We start from the raw sequence: 13,280 nt of genomic DNA on the forward strand, positions 1-13,280 counted from the left end.
GCACGTTTGTCTGACCGAGCCCTGCACCTCATCACCACAGCCTGTCCTGCAGTTTTACTACATATTCTTGTGTAATGATATAAATAATAATTTACTACTACTACTAATTACTCTTACATTCTTTCTACCCATCTTGTGTGTGGGCACACCCTCTATTTGGAGCCTGTGTGAGAGACCACCAGCAACCAGCAAGCCAGACTGGTGGGCAGCAGCATGAGAGCCAAGCGCGGCACCTGGAGTGGGACCACAAACCTCAGGGGCCGGAGGGCACCGGTGCCGGTGCCTGAGGAAACCGGGGCCTGAGGCCGCTCTGGGGCAGACTGAGTAGCTGAACTCAGCTACTCGAGAGACCCATTTTCCATCTGTGAGTACATATTTCACTAGTGGACATCAATCTCGATCAGCCAGAGAGGAGCAGTACCTGCCGCCTGTGCTGTTCACTCTGTGTGTGTGTCTGTGCAGGTGTAGGCACAGTGTAAAGGCACTGCTCTCTGTGTTCATCAGTAGCTGGCCGTGTATGTGTGTGTGTAGGCACCTCCTGGTAACCTGTCTTCAGCCTTGCTGTGGGCTGGACCCGGGAGCCAGGAGCTGCATCAACCCCACACCCACTGGATGGGGGCAGGAGGAAACCCTCTGGGTGCTGTGGCCACAGGATCTGGCTGCCCTTTACAAAATGTGGTGGATAAAAATGCACACGGCTCCTTGTGCAAGGACAGATTCAAGGTTTAATGGTGAATCACTTTGTAGATGCCGGCATGGGATTTGGGGTCAGGCTTATTCACAGCAGAAGACTCTCATGTCATTGAGAGCTGTGTCGTCCCCTTTTCCCTGGGGTTCCTCCACCTTTGTCTGGAGCCCACAGATGGCCCCGGAGGTGCAGCTGCTGCTCCATGGGCCGAAGCGACCCCACAAAAGTCCTGAGCCCTCCAGCTTTGTCCCATCTGAGCAGGCGAACCTCACGTTGTTGGCTGCCGTGTTGTCACGGAGGTGCCGGTTCTTTTCAACACGCAGTGAGAAGGAAACCAGCTTGTTGCTGGGGCAGAACTGGGCCTTGGTCCAGTTTCCCCACCTGCCAGAGAAGAAAACAACTCACCAAGACGTGTTCAGCCTTGGCTGTGCTGCAATCAACACCACAACTTTCCTGGAATCCCAGCAGTCCTGGGACAGGGGATCTACCCAGGGATGGTGGGTTTCTACGAGCACCTGTTTCACTCTGCTTCTGCATTAGCCCCTAGATGCCTGGCCACCATCAGCCCTGGGCTACCCTGTTGCTGCAGGACCCCTTGGGAATTTCAGCTGCTTGCGTTGTCCCTGTTACTTAATATCAATGTCCTTTTCAGAGTAAGCATTTGAGGAAAAGGAGAAAGTACAGGTTTAAGATCTGCATTTTTTAACTCTCCTTCATCTTTCAAAGTACTGTTCCCTTCCCTGGGGCCAGATCTCTACCCTAAGACCCTCACACTTGGTGGCTAGGGGACCTCACCCACCTCCTCAGGTGGGGTGGGGAGCCACCTTCACAAAGAATGTGGGTGGCTATGGAGAAACCATCGTGCTGGTTTTCCTTCATGGTCCCCAGAAGCTGCTGCCGTGAGAGAGGATGAGAAAGCGAAGACTACTCACCACCCCACGGAGGACTCAATGACTGTGCCATCCGAGCAGAGCAGGCGGATGCCATTCAGAGCCGTGTCGTCGCCAAACAGCCAAAATCCCTGGTAGGACTCCACCTTAGAATAGGGGAAGAAAATGGGAGAGGTCAGCACCCTTCCCCTTTTAAAAGAAGAGATGAGGCAAGCCCTCATGATGAGGGGTGGTAGGAGGCTTTGGGGACAGAGCCAGACGCAGGCAGCGCTGCTATGCAGGGTTGTGAGGCAGCTCCATGGCATTTCTCAGGGAGCCCTTTTTGCTGTTGCCCACCTCCGCTTTTTCTCCAAACTGTGGAACAGAGGCTCTGGACACAGGAACACTTGGTGGCTGCTGTCCCAGATCATGCCCACCCTCTCGCCTTGTGCTGTGACACCCAGAGCTGGAGTGCTGGCAGGTGGGAGTTGTCCCGGCCCCTTAGGAACAGGCTCTGCAGTACGGACCCCAGGTCTCTTCTTACTTCATAGACTCCTCTGCTAATAAATAGCTCACTGGCAGAGAGCCTGGAGAACTACTCTACGCTAGAGATTTCTTGCTGATAAGCCTGTACGAGCCATGCAGATACAATGCAAACTGCTGCAATGGGACAAAGTGTTGTGGCCAGCCCTGCCGAGACCAGAACAAAATAACATCATTTCACAGCAGGGTTTTTTTTCCACCCCAAAGAAAGTGTGAAACCTTACCTTCACTTCAAATCCCTTAGCGTAGCCGCTGGGGCAAAATTGTTGGTGTCCCCAGGAGCCCCAGGGACCTCCGTTGGGCACCGTGAGGGTGGACTCATATTTCCGTGCTTCCGTGGCCCGGAGACAGCAGGAGCCCAGCAGGCAGAGGATGGTCGGGATGAGCAGCTGCATCGTGGGGGACTTGCTTGCTACCTCGCTGCATGGAGGTGATGGCACAGGGGAATTTATGACCCAGGAGAGGGGGTGGGAGTCCTTGGGGAGTGTCAACAAACCACATGGGGAGTGCTAGTTGTTGCTATGTACTGCTCCTGTTGACTGCCTGTCCCTTGGTGGTGGGGCCACCCTTGCCAGACAGAAGGGCTGTCACTGGTTTGCACTGGCCAGGGGGCTTGCAGGGCTGTGAAAACTTGTGGATGTGAGGGAAGGGAAGGGGGACAGAGCTGGGACCACTCCCCAAGGGGGTGCTGTGGTTTTGAGGAGGGTCCTGGGAATGTTCCAAGGAGGGTGTTGGGGAGAGTGATGTGGGAGGAGGACTGGTGGACTGGAAAGGGTAGAAACTTCTGAAGGGGCTGAAGCAAAATGAAGGTGGAGGGATCTCAGGGTCCTTCACCCTGTGGAAGTCCTCACTTGCTTCCTCTTCCTTGCTTTCCTTCACTCCTCACAGTCCTACTGGGACTAAGGAAAGTGCCTGCACTGGAACCCATTGCATTTTGCTCTGGGATATGCATTAAGTGGAGGTGACCACGTAAAGGGTGGCAACCCCTTCTCACTGGGCAAGTGGTCCAGCTGCTAACCATCTCGTGTGGCCTTGCTGAACTCCAGTTTATTCATGTCTTTCTACTACTGGGGGCAGGAGAATGAGAGCAAAACTGCATGCAGTCCCATCTTTCCATGGACTTGTGCAGACACAGCTCCCAGCTGCTCAGGTGTATCTTTAGGAGGTGTGAGCATACAGAGAGGGTGGTAGTTTCCAGCAGAAGCAGACCCTGCTTCTGCTGTTGTTTCACTGTCAGACGTGAGCTCCTGTCGCATACCTTGTTCCTCCAGAGGGACTAGCCAGAGAAGAAACCTCTGCTGACAGCAATATTCGTGGCTATCCTGTGAGTAGTTGCTGAGTAGGAGGATAAGCTGCCTACAGTCCCATTGAAGAGTCAGTGATGATGCCACCTGGGAGAGTTGTCCTGTGAGGTATATACCAGCAGTATATCCTACACTATAAATACAGACAACATAGGGAAAAAGAGTTATTCCAGGCTTCAATTACTGAAGAATGGAATAGTCTGCTTTATAATAGCCATTTTGTGCAGGTAAGGGAGGAAGTGTTGCTTTCAGTTGACTTTCAGTTGAAATTCTCTGTTGTTAACCCTTGGGTAATATTATAAAGAACCCCAGTTACTCACAGCACCCCCATAGGAGACAATGAGGATGAAAATGTCTTTTTGTGTCATTGTACCTCATAGGCAACAGCAACCCAGCAGAAAGAAGACAACAGAGATGAAGGGCTGTGTGGTCAGGGTCCTGATCTGGACAATGGATACCTCATGGATACTTTACCACTCCTGGCGAGAAAAGACTTTCTACACTTGAGGTTTTGACTGGATTTCCTCAGAAGAGCGTCAGCAACCACAGCAAGAGCAATGGGCCATTGCCAGGTACAATACACAGTAAAGAGCTGTGAATAAGTGATATGATCAACCCTCTTCATTAACCGTGCCGGCTGCATCATGAGGCTTTCATGACATGTGGAAAGTTATGGCTTTAGGGCGGATCAGTGGCAAGGGCATCTAGAACTGTGAAAGGATCTTAAGGAGAAGCAGCGAAGAGGAGCTAGGTGGGTGAGGAGGCCCTGGACTGGCTGTTGCCAAAAAGGTAGAGATGTTTTACAGTTTCTAGTTATATCCACAGGGTTGAATCTTGCTCTGTTTGAGTCTGTCTTACTGAGAGGGTTGGTTTTCTTTGTTTTCCACTCTCACACATCTTCTCCTGCTTCCTCTCTGTCGATCAGTCTGAGCTCTAGCCCCGATAGTCCTGCCACTGCAGGTAGGAGAAGGGGGACCCTGGCTGGGAAAAGACCCTGTTCAGCATATTTGATGATTTTTTCATTGCTCCCTTTTGGCTGCCTGGGGAGGACACAGCCAGAGGCAGTGGCACTGGGTCAGTAATTCTGTGATACTCCATCAGGGAGCAGTGAAAACAATTCACACTAGTAATTAACTCTGCCTGTGGGAGAAAGCAGAGACCGTATGCGTTTCTATAACTTCAGAGCTAGAAAACAAGTAAGGAACTAATTTCAGCTCTATGTTCCCCTCTCTTGTTTCTCACTAATTTTTAACCCTTCCAGGGTGATGAACCTCCTTCTTGAGTCAAAGACACTTCCCCCCCTGCCCCCCCAGGAAACCTTCCCAGCTCTAGGAATAAGGCATGGAATGAAAATGCTGGGGTCAGTATCAGCAGTTGAATTTGTGCTGCTGGGGTACAGGGCCAATGAGTACTTTTGGATAAATCTGCTCACGCACTGAACTTCCCTGAGTATTCAGCGATGTCTCCAACATCACTGCTAATGAACATTTTCTCATCTGGGGAAGCTCTTTCTCTTCAGCCTCTGTTTCTTTTTTCTTGTTAACTTGCAGTCCTCTAGTCAGGCAGGGAAAGTACCGCCTTACAAGCCCAGGATGGGTGGATTTTTCATTATGTTAGATTGGGAAGCTGGAGTTTGAACTTCTTAGTGAGTCTGGCAACCTCTTTGCTGGTTAGCTTTGGCAGCTATTTGTAGGGTCATGCTATGTGACACATCTTTTTTTTCTTTTAATTGAGTTTTTGGAAGGCAGGATAACATTAGCCTCAGCAATAAAAGTGAAGACATGATGGCCAGTGTAGAACAAAGACCAGTTCTGGATTTTTGCAAACATATAAACCAAAAAGAAATATCTCTTATTTTTTGGACAACTTAAGTGCTCCTCCTTATGATAAAAAAAGAACTGAGAGTTACAATGAAATAAAAATCTTTGAAAACAGTGCAGGTGCTCAAAATAATCAGAAATCGGCAGGATAGAAAAAGGTACTCACAGAGACAAAATATCAAGGTAAAAGAGTGAAGTAATTACAGTAGCCTTGTTGACATTGCATATGTACATTTACATTGTAGATACTGAAGTGTAGGTTAGGTGAGTCCCCCTTTCCATGGGCCAGAAAGTATTTTGTTATTTACCGGCCATTTACAAGATGGTGGGGCTCTCCAGGGAAGGCACAGCAGCTGTGTTCTCAGTTGGCCGCGTTCTCTACATAAACCTTCTTAGATGATGATGAGAAAAAGTTACTTTAAGTTGTAGAGGGACTGAAAACATTCTTGGAATGGCCTTTATAGTGACATTGGAGGTAAAGCCAGTTAAACTGTTTCCACTGGAAACTAAAGAGAGTTTTTGGATAAAAGACCTAGTTTCAAATGTTCTTTGCTGCTGCCAAGGGGCCAGTCAGCCTTTGAAGCATGTAGCACTCCTGCCACTGTCAAGTCGGTTTAAAAACAGATGCAGAGATTCAAAACTTTCTATGCTACTTTCTATGGTGTTCTCTGAGGGCCAGGGGACAGGCACTGGCCAACACCGTTGGTGCACCTAGACCAGATACACAGGCACATTGCCAGCTGGGTGGAGGACGGCGCTACTCGTCTACAACATAACAGTGGTAAGGTGTGATACCTGTGACTTCCTACATGAGAAAAGTGATGTTTGCTTAGAAGCAGCCCTAGTAACACAAAGTCATTAGACTGAGGCAGTTTCGATGCCTTCTGACCATTCTTGGTGCAGAGCAGCTAGTACTGAGAATTAGCTCTCCAAGGCAAAGGTAGAGGCAAAGACATCTTTCCCCTTCACCATTTCTTTCTCATTTCTGCTGCTTCTTGCTCTTTGCTATTGGTGAGGCCACCAGAGCTGTAGTTCAGGTTCATCTAAGTTGTGACCACTCCATTTATTTGTCTACACAGGCGTCCATCTCTGACCCTTGTGTCTGCGCTGCTGCTACAGTCAGTGGGAAATCACACGCTTGGTAAAGTCCAGAAATTGAATCCATTGAACAGCCCTTATGCAGCTGATTCTGCTGCCTGAGGTTAGGTGTCTAGTGCCACTGGAGACTCCATAAGGCATCCCAACTAGTTTCTGTTTACCAAGCCAGAAGGTGCACATTTTTTTTTTAGGCCTACCTAAAAAAACCCTACCTGGGTTCTACCTTTTGTTTCCCTCTGTTTTTTTTTTTTTTTTTCCCCTATCGTTATGTCTTTCCTATTTCATGATAATAATTTCTCATGGATCTTTTTGTCTCAGCTGAATCCAATTTCTATGGAGAGTCTCCACGAGGACCAAGCAGGTTGTTTCTGGAGAGGATCTGTAATAGGGAAATGTTGGCAGTGGTTAAAGTCACTACTAAAAGTTGCATGTGAAAGAGATAGCAACCTTATTACACTGTGTGGCGGGTTGGCCTTGGCTCGCTGGCTGCCAGGTGCCTACCTAGCCACTCTTTCTCTCCCCCTCAGCAGGACAGGGGGAGAAAACAAGATGAAAAGCTCATGGGTGAAGGTAAGGGCAGGGAGGTCACTCACCAGTTAGTCAGGAGCAAACTGGATTTGACTTTGGGAAGGTTAAATTAATTTATTCCTAATTAATAATCGAGTAGGATAGTGACAAATAAGAACAAAACTAAAACCACCTTTCCCCCACCCCTCTCTTCTTCCTGAGCTCAACTTAACTCCTGACTCTTCACCTCATCTCCCCAGGCTGCACAGGGGGACAGGGAATAGGGGTTGCGGTCAATTCATAACACTCTCTTTGCTGCTCTTTCCTCCTCATACTGTTCCCCTTGTCCAGTGTTGGTTCCCACCCACGAGAGGCAGTCCTCCATGAACTTCTCCAATGTGCGTCCTTCCCCCGGGCTGCAGTTCTTCACAAACTGCTCTAACGTGTGTACTTTCCATGGGGTGCAGTCCTTCAGGAATGGACTGCTCCAGCATGGATCCCCCATGGGATCACAGGTCCTGCCAACAAACCTGCTCTAATGTGGGCTCCTCTCAATGGCCTGCAGTTCCTGTGAGAAGCCTGCTTCAGAGTGGGCTCTTCACAGGCTGCAGCTTCCTTCAGGGCACATCCACTTGCTCTTGTGTGGGATCCTCCTCAAGCTGCAGTGTGGATATCTTCTCCACCCCGAACCTCCATGGGCTGCAGGGGAACAATCTGCTTCATCGTGGTCTTCATCAGGGGCTGCAGGTGAATCTCTGCTCTAGTGCCTGGAGCACCTCCTCCCACTCCGTCTTCACTGACTGTGGTGTCTGCAAAGTGGTTTCTCTCAGATATTCTCACTCCTCTCTCTGGCTGCTGGGCAGCATTTTTACCCCTTCTGAAGTATGTTATTACAGAAGCACCACCAGTGTCACTAATGGGCTCAGCTCTGGGCAGCAGCAGGTCCATCTTTGAGCTGGCTGGCACTGGCTCCGTCTAACATGGGGGCAGCTCCTGGTGTCTTCTCACAGAAGCCACCCCTGCAGTTCCCCCACTACGAAGACCTCGCTGTGTAAATCCGGTACGCATTGGCAGACCTCACTGAGTATATATGATATATATACTATATATATGTATGTATATATGTACTATATATGTAGTTTCTCAGATTACCCTTGGAACTATTTTTTTAAACTTGACCTCATGTTTGCCCCTTTAGCCTTCCAGTAATTTTAAATGAGACGTTATGCATCACTGCTACGACCTTAGCTCTTCCAGTTTAGAGACATCTTAGACCTCTTGAGTGCTTATTTTCAGTTCTAGTTATTTGTTGCTATTCACTCTGTGATCTTTTTTTCATCTCTCTTCTAAAGTAATTTTAATTTCTACCTATTCTTTCCTAAGAACCCTAACCCCAGGTGGTTGGAACCATCTGAACACAAAGTTTCTTTCACTATGAGCACTGATGGAAGTAAATCATTAAAAAATGGCCATATCTGCTGTGATCTTCTTTTATACCATCAGCTGGTCCTACAGATTTTCTGACAGCCTCCTGAATCTTTGATGTGAAGAAACATTATTAGTGTTAATTCCCTTTGCCATTTGTTCCTCGAAGTGCTTTTTGTCTGCTGTGTTTTTACATGCAATCTGCCACCAGATATGTTACTTCTATTTTTTTCCATTTGGCCACAACTTTAGCTTTCACTGTTCCCCGCAGCCTCCCTTATCTTACAGTTTAATGATACCTGTTTCATTTACACTTCCTCAAGTCCTTGTTACTAAGTTGTGTGCACTGGTCCTGTACTTCCAGCACCATAGCCTTTAGACCGCTCCTGCTGTCTGTCAATGTGCAAGCTCCTGGGTATCCTTTGCAGACTGCCTTTCGGCAGGAAGAATGGAGAAGGACCCCCTGCAGGGTCCATGTCCACGGTTTGTCTGTGAGCAAGGGGAAGAGAGAGCCAGGAGCTATTCCGAGCACTCCTGAGGGCTTGGTGACAGAGACCTGCAGCATCACCTCAGCCCTGTGATGGCAGAGACAGACGGGCATCCTGCAGATGTGAACGTGCCCTGTGCCAACAGCAATCTTTACTGATTTTTATGAGATTATTCGGAAGTTTTTTAAGAAATAAAATGCCGCCGAGGAACATCAGAACACATATTACAGATGTTGCCCAAGGAAGCTGGAAGGCAGGTCAGCAGCCTTTCCCAGGGACTCGCTGGCCTGCTGCCCAATTTGTTCCCACCCGATCAATGAGCAAGAATCCTGGCTGCAGCTGGGATGGGGAGTGAGGGGCTGATGCTGCCCCACAACCCCACGGAGAGCTTGTGGGAAGGGTTTTCTGCAGATCTGAAGAGAGAGGAGAGTGCCAAAGTGACTGAACTGGTATAAAATTAGATTTATCACAGTGTTACTGACATAACTGTGAAAGCAAAACTCTTCTCTAGGCTTGTCCTCTGAGTTAGTTCGAAACACGTTTCCTTCCTGATTTATGCTCTTCCTTCCAGTTTTCACTGTCCCTTCTCTACTTTCATCAATTTCCAGACGCTATCTCATCCCTTCTCTTTCCTAAGCCACACAGATTTATCCTTTTGAGCTCTTCCTTTGCACTTCTTTCTGATATTTTCTGTGTTGCCTGGGAACTTTGGACATTCGAAGAGTTAAACCCCCGTAAGTGTTGTCTGCAAAGTCTCCGATTTCTTCTTCAGTAACATCCCTCCAGTCTCAAATCTGCATTTCAAGTATTCTTTAAGCTAACATACAGCAAGCTGATTGCAAACCAAGGCAAAGAAAAAAAAACAAACAAGCAACACAAATACCTCAGCCAGAAAGGAATTCTCCTCGTGAGACTGGATATTGCAAGTACAAGGGCAGAAGGGAGATCATGGAAAAGGAGAAGTGTTTTACTGTCGATGCAAGTCCATTGGTATAGCCACAGGAGGAAAAATGCACATTCCCTTTGTTACCCCATGGGCCTCCATGGGCACAGCAGGGACAGAGCTGCGCTGTTGAGCTCCTTTGTACTGAGCATGGTGGGAAAAGAGCAGTCAGGCAGAGGGCAGCTGTGGTAGGGTTGCATGATGGCCATACAGCTTGAGCCTACTGAAAGAGCAGTCGCTGGGTAGCTCCCAGCTTTGGAAATGGGGGAATTTGTACTCCAGCAACATAGGGTGATCCAACCTTGATAACCACTGCTGGTATCTGCTCCTGTGTCCTCTGAGAGCAGCTGTCAGGGTGAGGGGAGCCACTGCAAGACAGGAAAACTGGCCACGTTTGCTGAGAATGAGCCAGCACAGTTGGGCAACTCCTTGAAGTTCATCGATAGGAAAAGTGGATGTTAGAGTGTAAAATAATTCCTCAGTTGGCCAAGCAAAGGTGCAGCCAGAGAGCTTTTATTGTTTCACAGTCCCATGTGCAGGACTGATGGCTATTTCTATTGATCCCCAATGTCAGCAGTATCCCCTTTCCTGGGCTCCCCTGGGCTCCCAGTTAATCTGTGCTCCAGCCACTGCATGCACAGACCTCTTCTGTCTTTCAATTTCTGTCTCTCTGGGACATGCTGGCATATGGGAGGTGATCTTGATCTGGTGGCTATGTGACATGCCCGTGGCATAAGGACATGCATTTCTGACTTGCTGCTGGCTAGGACCACTAAGGTGAAGCAGATGTCATGCATTATGTGTTACCTTTTGTGTCCTCCGATGGGAAAAAGATAATAACCCAAGTTAAGCTTTGTTTGCTTCGACCTCTTGCTTTGACTTGTTTCTCGTCAGGCTCTTTTTATTCTGTTCTCATCATGAATCCTCTTGCCCTGACCGAATCCAATTTCCACAGAAAAGCTTCATGAAGAATGAACAGGGTGGCTTCTGGAGAGAGAGTCGGAAGAAGGGAAATGTCAGGCCAGGTCATTATTAATGGTTTCTTATAAAATAAATAATAAGCTTATTAACTTTGTAGACCACAGCAAGCTGTAATAGGCTGCAAGTACTTTGGAGGACACAGCTTGAGCTTGACAAATTGTCTTGTCAAATTGGAGAAATAGTTTGAGAAAAATAGGATGCAGTTCTGCAGGGACAAGTGTGAGCTCCCACCTTATGCAGAAATAAGCATCTGCATGAGGAAAAATGCCTGCATTAACATCACTCTGCAGAGAAGGGTCTGCGGGTCATAATGGATCAAAGACAAAGCATGAGTCAGCGGCGTCAGGTCGTCTCCATGCCGAGATATATGAACCAAATTACAGCCTGCAAGACAAATGGAGTGATTTTTCTTCTCAGCATGTGTGAGCCCCCGGCAGGGATGCTCTGCTCTGCTGAGGGCACTGAACTTCTAGAAGGATGTGGCCCAGTTGGACAGAGTCCAACAGAAAGCAACAAAAATGGTCAGTGGTCTGGAAAACATGACCTGTGAGGAACGAGCGTGAGAGCTGGGACCGTGTAATCGAGAGATGGGAGGAATGGGGAGAGAGAGTCATGGGAAGAACAGTTCAATTAGGGCTCTGCAGATAGTGCTGTTATGGGAGGATGTGGGGAGGGCAATGCAGGCAGCACAGGAAAGAAAATCTACCCCAGGTTTTCTTATCTCCTTCCTCATCAGGCTGCCTCTGGGCTACGTAGAGCAAGGCTGGGTGGCACCTGTAAGGGGCCAAGGTGGGCTGCGAGGAGAGTTGGTGTGCATGGGTGTCGTGGTGGCTGTATGGGATCCCCTGTTCAAAGGGCAGACACAAAGAGTACGTTGAGGAGGTAGGCACTGCTTCAGGGCCTGAGAAAACATGTTACAGTAGGAGTGCTGTCACCTGGGGTCTGTAGGGAATGAGAGGATCGGCAAGTCCCCGCAGCCTGCATTACCAACAGCCCATGGCCACTGCAGGGGAGTGACAATCTGAGACAGCACAAAATACTGCTGCAAAGGTGTCTGTCTGCCTGAGACAGAGTAATGGATGAGCATTGCAGCAGGCTGAGATTGGACACTGGGGTGTGCTTGATAACAATAGTTGTGCCCAGGGAGGCTGGGAGATCCCTATCACTGGAGGAATCTTGGCAAAGCTTGAGCAGATGTGCATCAGGGGTGATTAGCATGCGATGATTGCTTTGGAGCAGGAATGCACTAGAAGACCACCTGAACATCCTTCCAGCCCTGTTTGCTCTAACTAAATGATTCTTTGTGCAAGTCAAATGGTTCAAAACAAGGTCGCCATGCTGACCTTCAGCCTGTGAGTAGGGGCAGAGCCCCCAGGAACTGCTTTCTCCTCTGGAGACTCTCTGGGTGTGTAGCTGCACCTGGGACAGAGAGGGACCCTGGTGGGAACAGCATGAGAGAAGATCCCCGTGGGGAGCGGTGCAGCTATCACGGACACAGCTCTGCTCGTGGACCCTATCTGCTGTCAGCGCTCACCTCAGGGACTCTGCAGCAGGAGGGTTTTGCCAAAGCATCGGTTGCTGGAGATGCGAGCAAATGGACTGAGGTGGGAGGGAAATGCCACTTGTCCCCCTCAGCCATGCACGATCATGTCATATTTGTCTGTAAGCTTGTTGGGGACAGCTTTCCCGGGGGCCTTGCCTGGCTGCTTGCCTTGGCTCTGGCACTGCTGTGCTCCCAGGGAGCAAAGCCGCCGTCCGTGCCGCAAAGAGGGGAGTGTGAAATGGCAAGTGACAGGCATTTACGGGAGCTTCACACCAGCAAATGAGTGAAGGCTGCTGCCAAAAGCACCGTTGCAATGTGTTTATTTTCTTTGTATTTGCAGGGGAGAATTGGGAAAAAACTGAGAATATGAGAAAAGGCAGTTGGACAGCTGGGATCTAACTGTTTACACAAGCTGTTGATGGAGAATGTAAGTAACCAGGGTCATATATACACTACAGCATGTGCTGCATTTATTAGATTAAGTATATGAAAATATTTATTAGATTGCATATTATTACATGCATTATGTTTTACTGTGATCATAAACCTGTACCAAATTTCCCAGCTCCTCTACAACTGGCTAGCAGGATGGAAGTACTAAATAATTTTGAACTTTTATTAATACAAGCTGGACTAGGGTTGCAGATAAGAAAAAGCTGGACATCGAATTCCTGCTGCCTGGGGAGTCCTTTCCCTGACCAGTAATGTGAGCCTAGCAAAGGGTAAATATCTCCCGAGCAGCAGTGAAGAAAACAAACAAGGAAATAAATCCTGCCTAACACCGACATGCAAGAAATACCATAGAGCCAATTTCCTAGGGATACTCGGCATTTCCTTATAACTACAGTATTGTTCGGGGAGCTGGGTGAGCCCGAGTGTGCCTGCCTGGTCTGGCCTGGGTTGGGATGGGAAAACACCCTTTCAGACTGGCATCAGCTCCTTTCTAAGGTAGGGATAGGAGGTGGAAGGACATTTTGGGGTGAAACAGGGGAAAGCAAAGAGAGCAGAAACAGTGGTTTACTTGGGCTGAGTTTCTCTGCCGTTGCCAGATGTAGAGCAATTATTCCAGTG

The 13,280-nt window shown here is 48.5% G+C and overlaps 1 protein-coding gene across 1 annotated transcript; it reads right to left on the reverse strand.

Annotated features, from left to right (window-relative positions):
- Positions 1–774: 774 nt before the first annotated feature.
- On the reverse strand, positions 775–2,495 carry LOC309686213 (vitelline membrane outer layer protein 1-like; the record flags this gene model as incomplete). Its single annotated transcript, XM_082498779.1, has 3 exons — positions 775–1,069; positions 1,621–1,724; positions 2,325–2,495. The coding sequence occupies 3 exons, from the start codon at positions 2,493–2,495 to the stop codon at positions 775–777; spliced, it is 570 nt and encodes a 189-aa protein (XP_082354905.1).
- Between the last annotated feature and the right edge of the window lie 10,785 nt (positions 2,496–13,280).

The sequence above is a fragment of the Vanellus vanellus genome, assembly GCF_965231255.1.
Source record: "Vanellus vanellus genome assembly, chromosome: 1".
NCBI lineage: Eukaryota > Metazoa > Chordata > Aves > Charadriiformes > Charadriidae > Vanellus > Vanellus vanellus.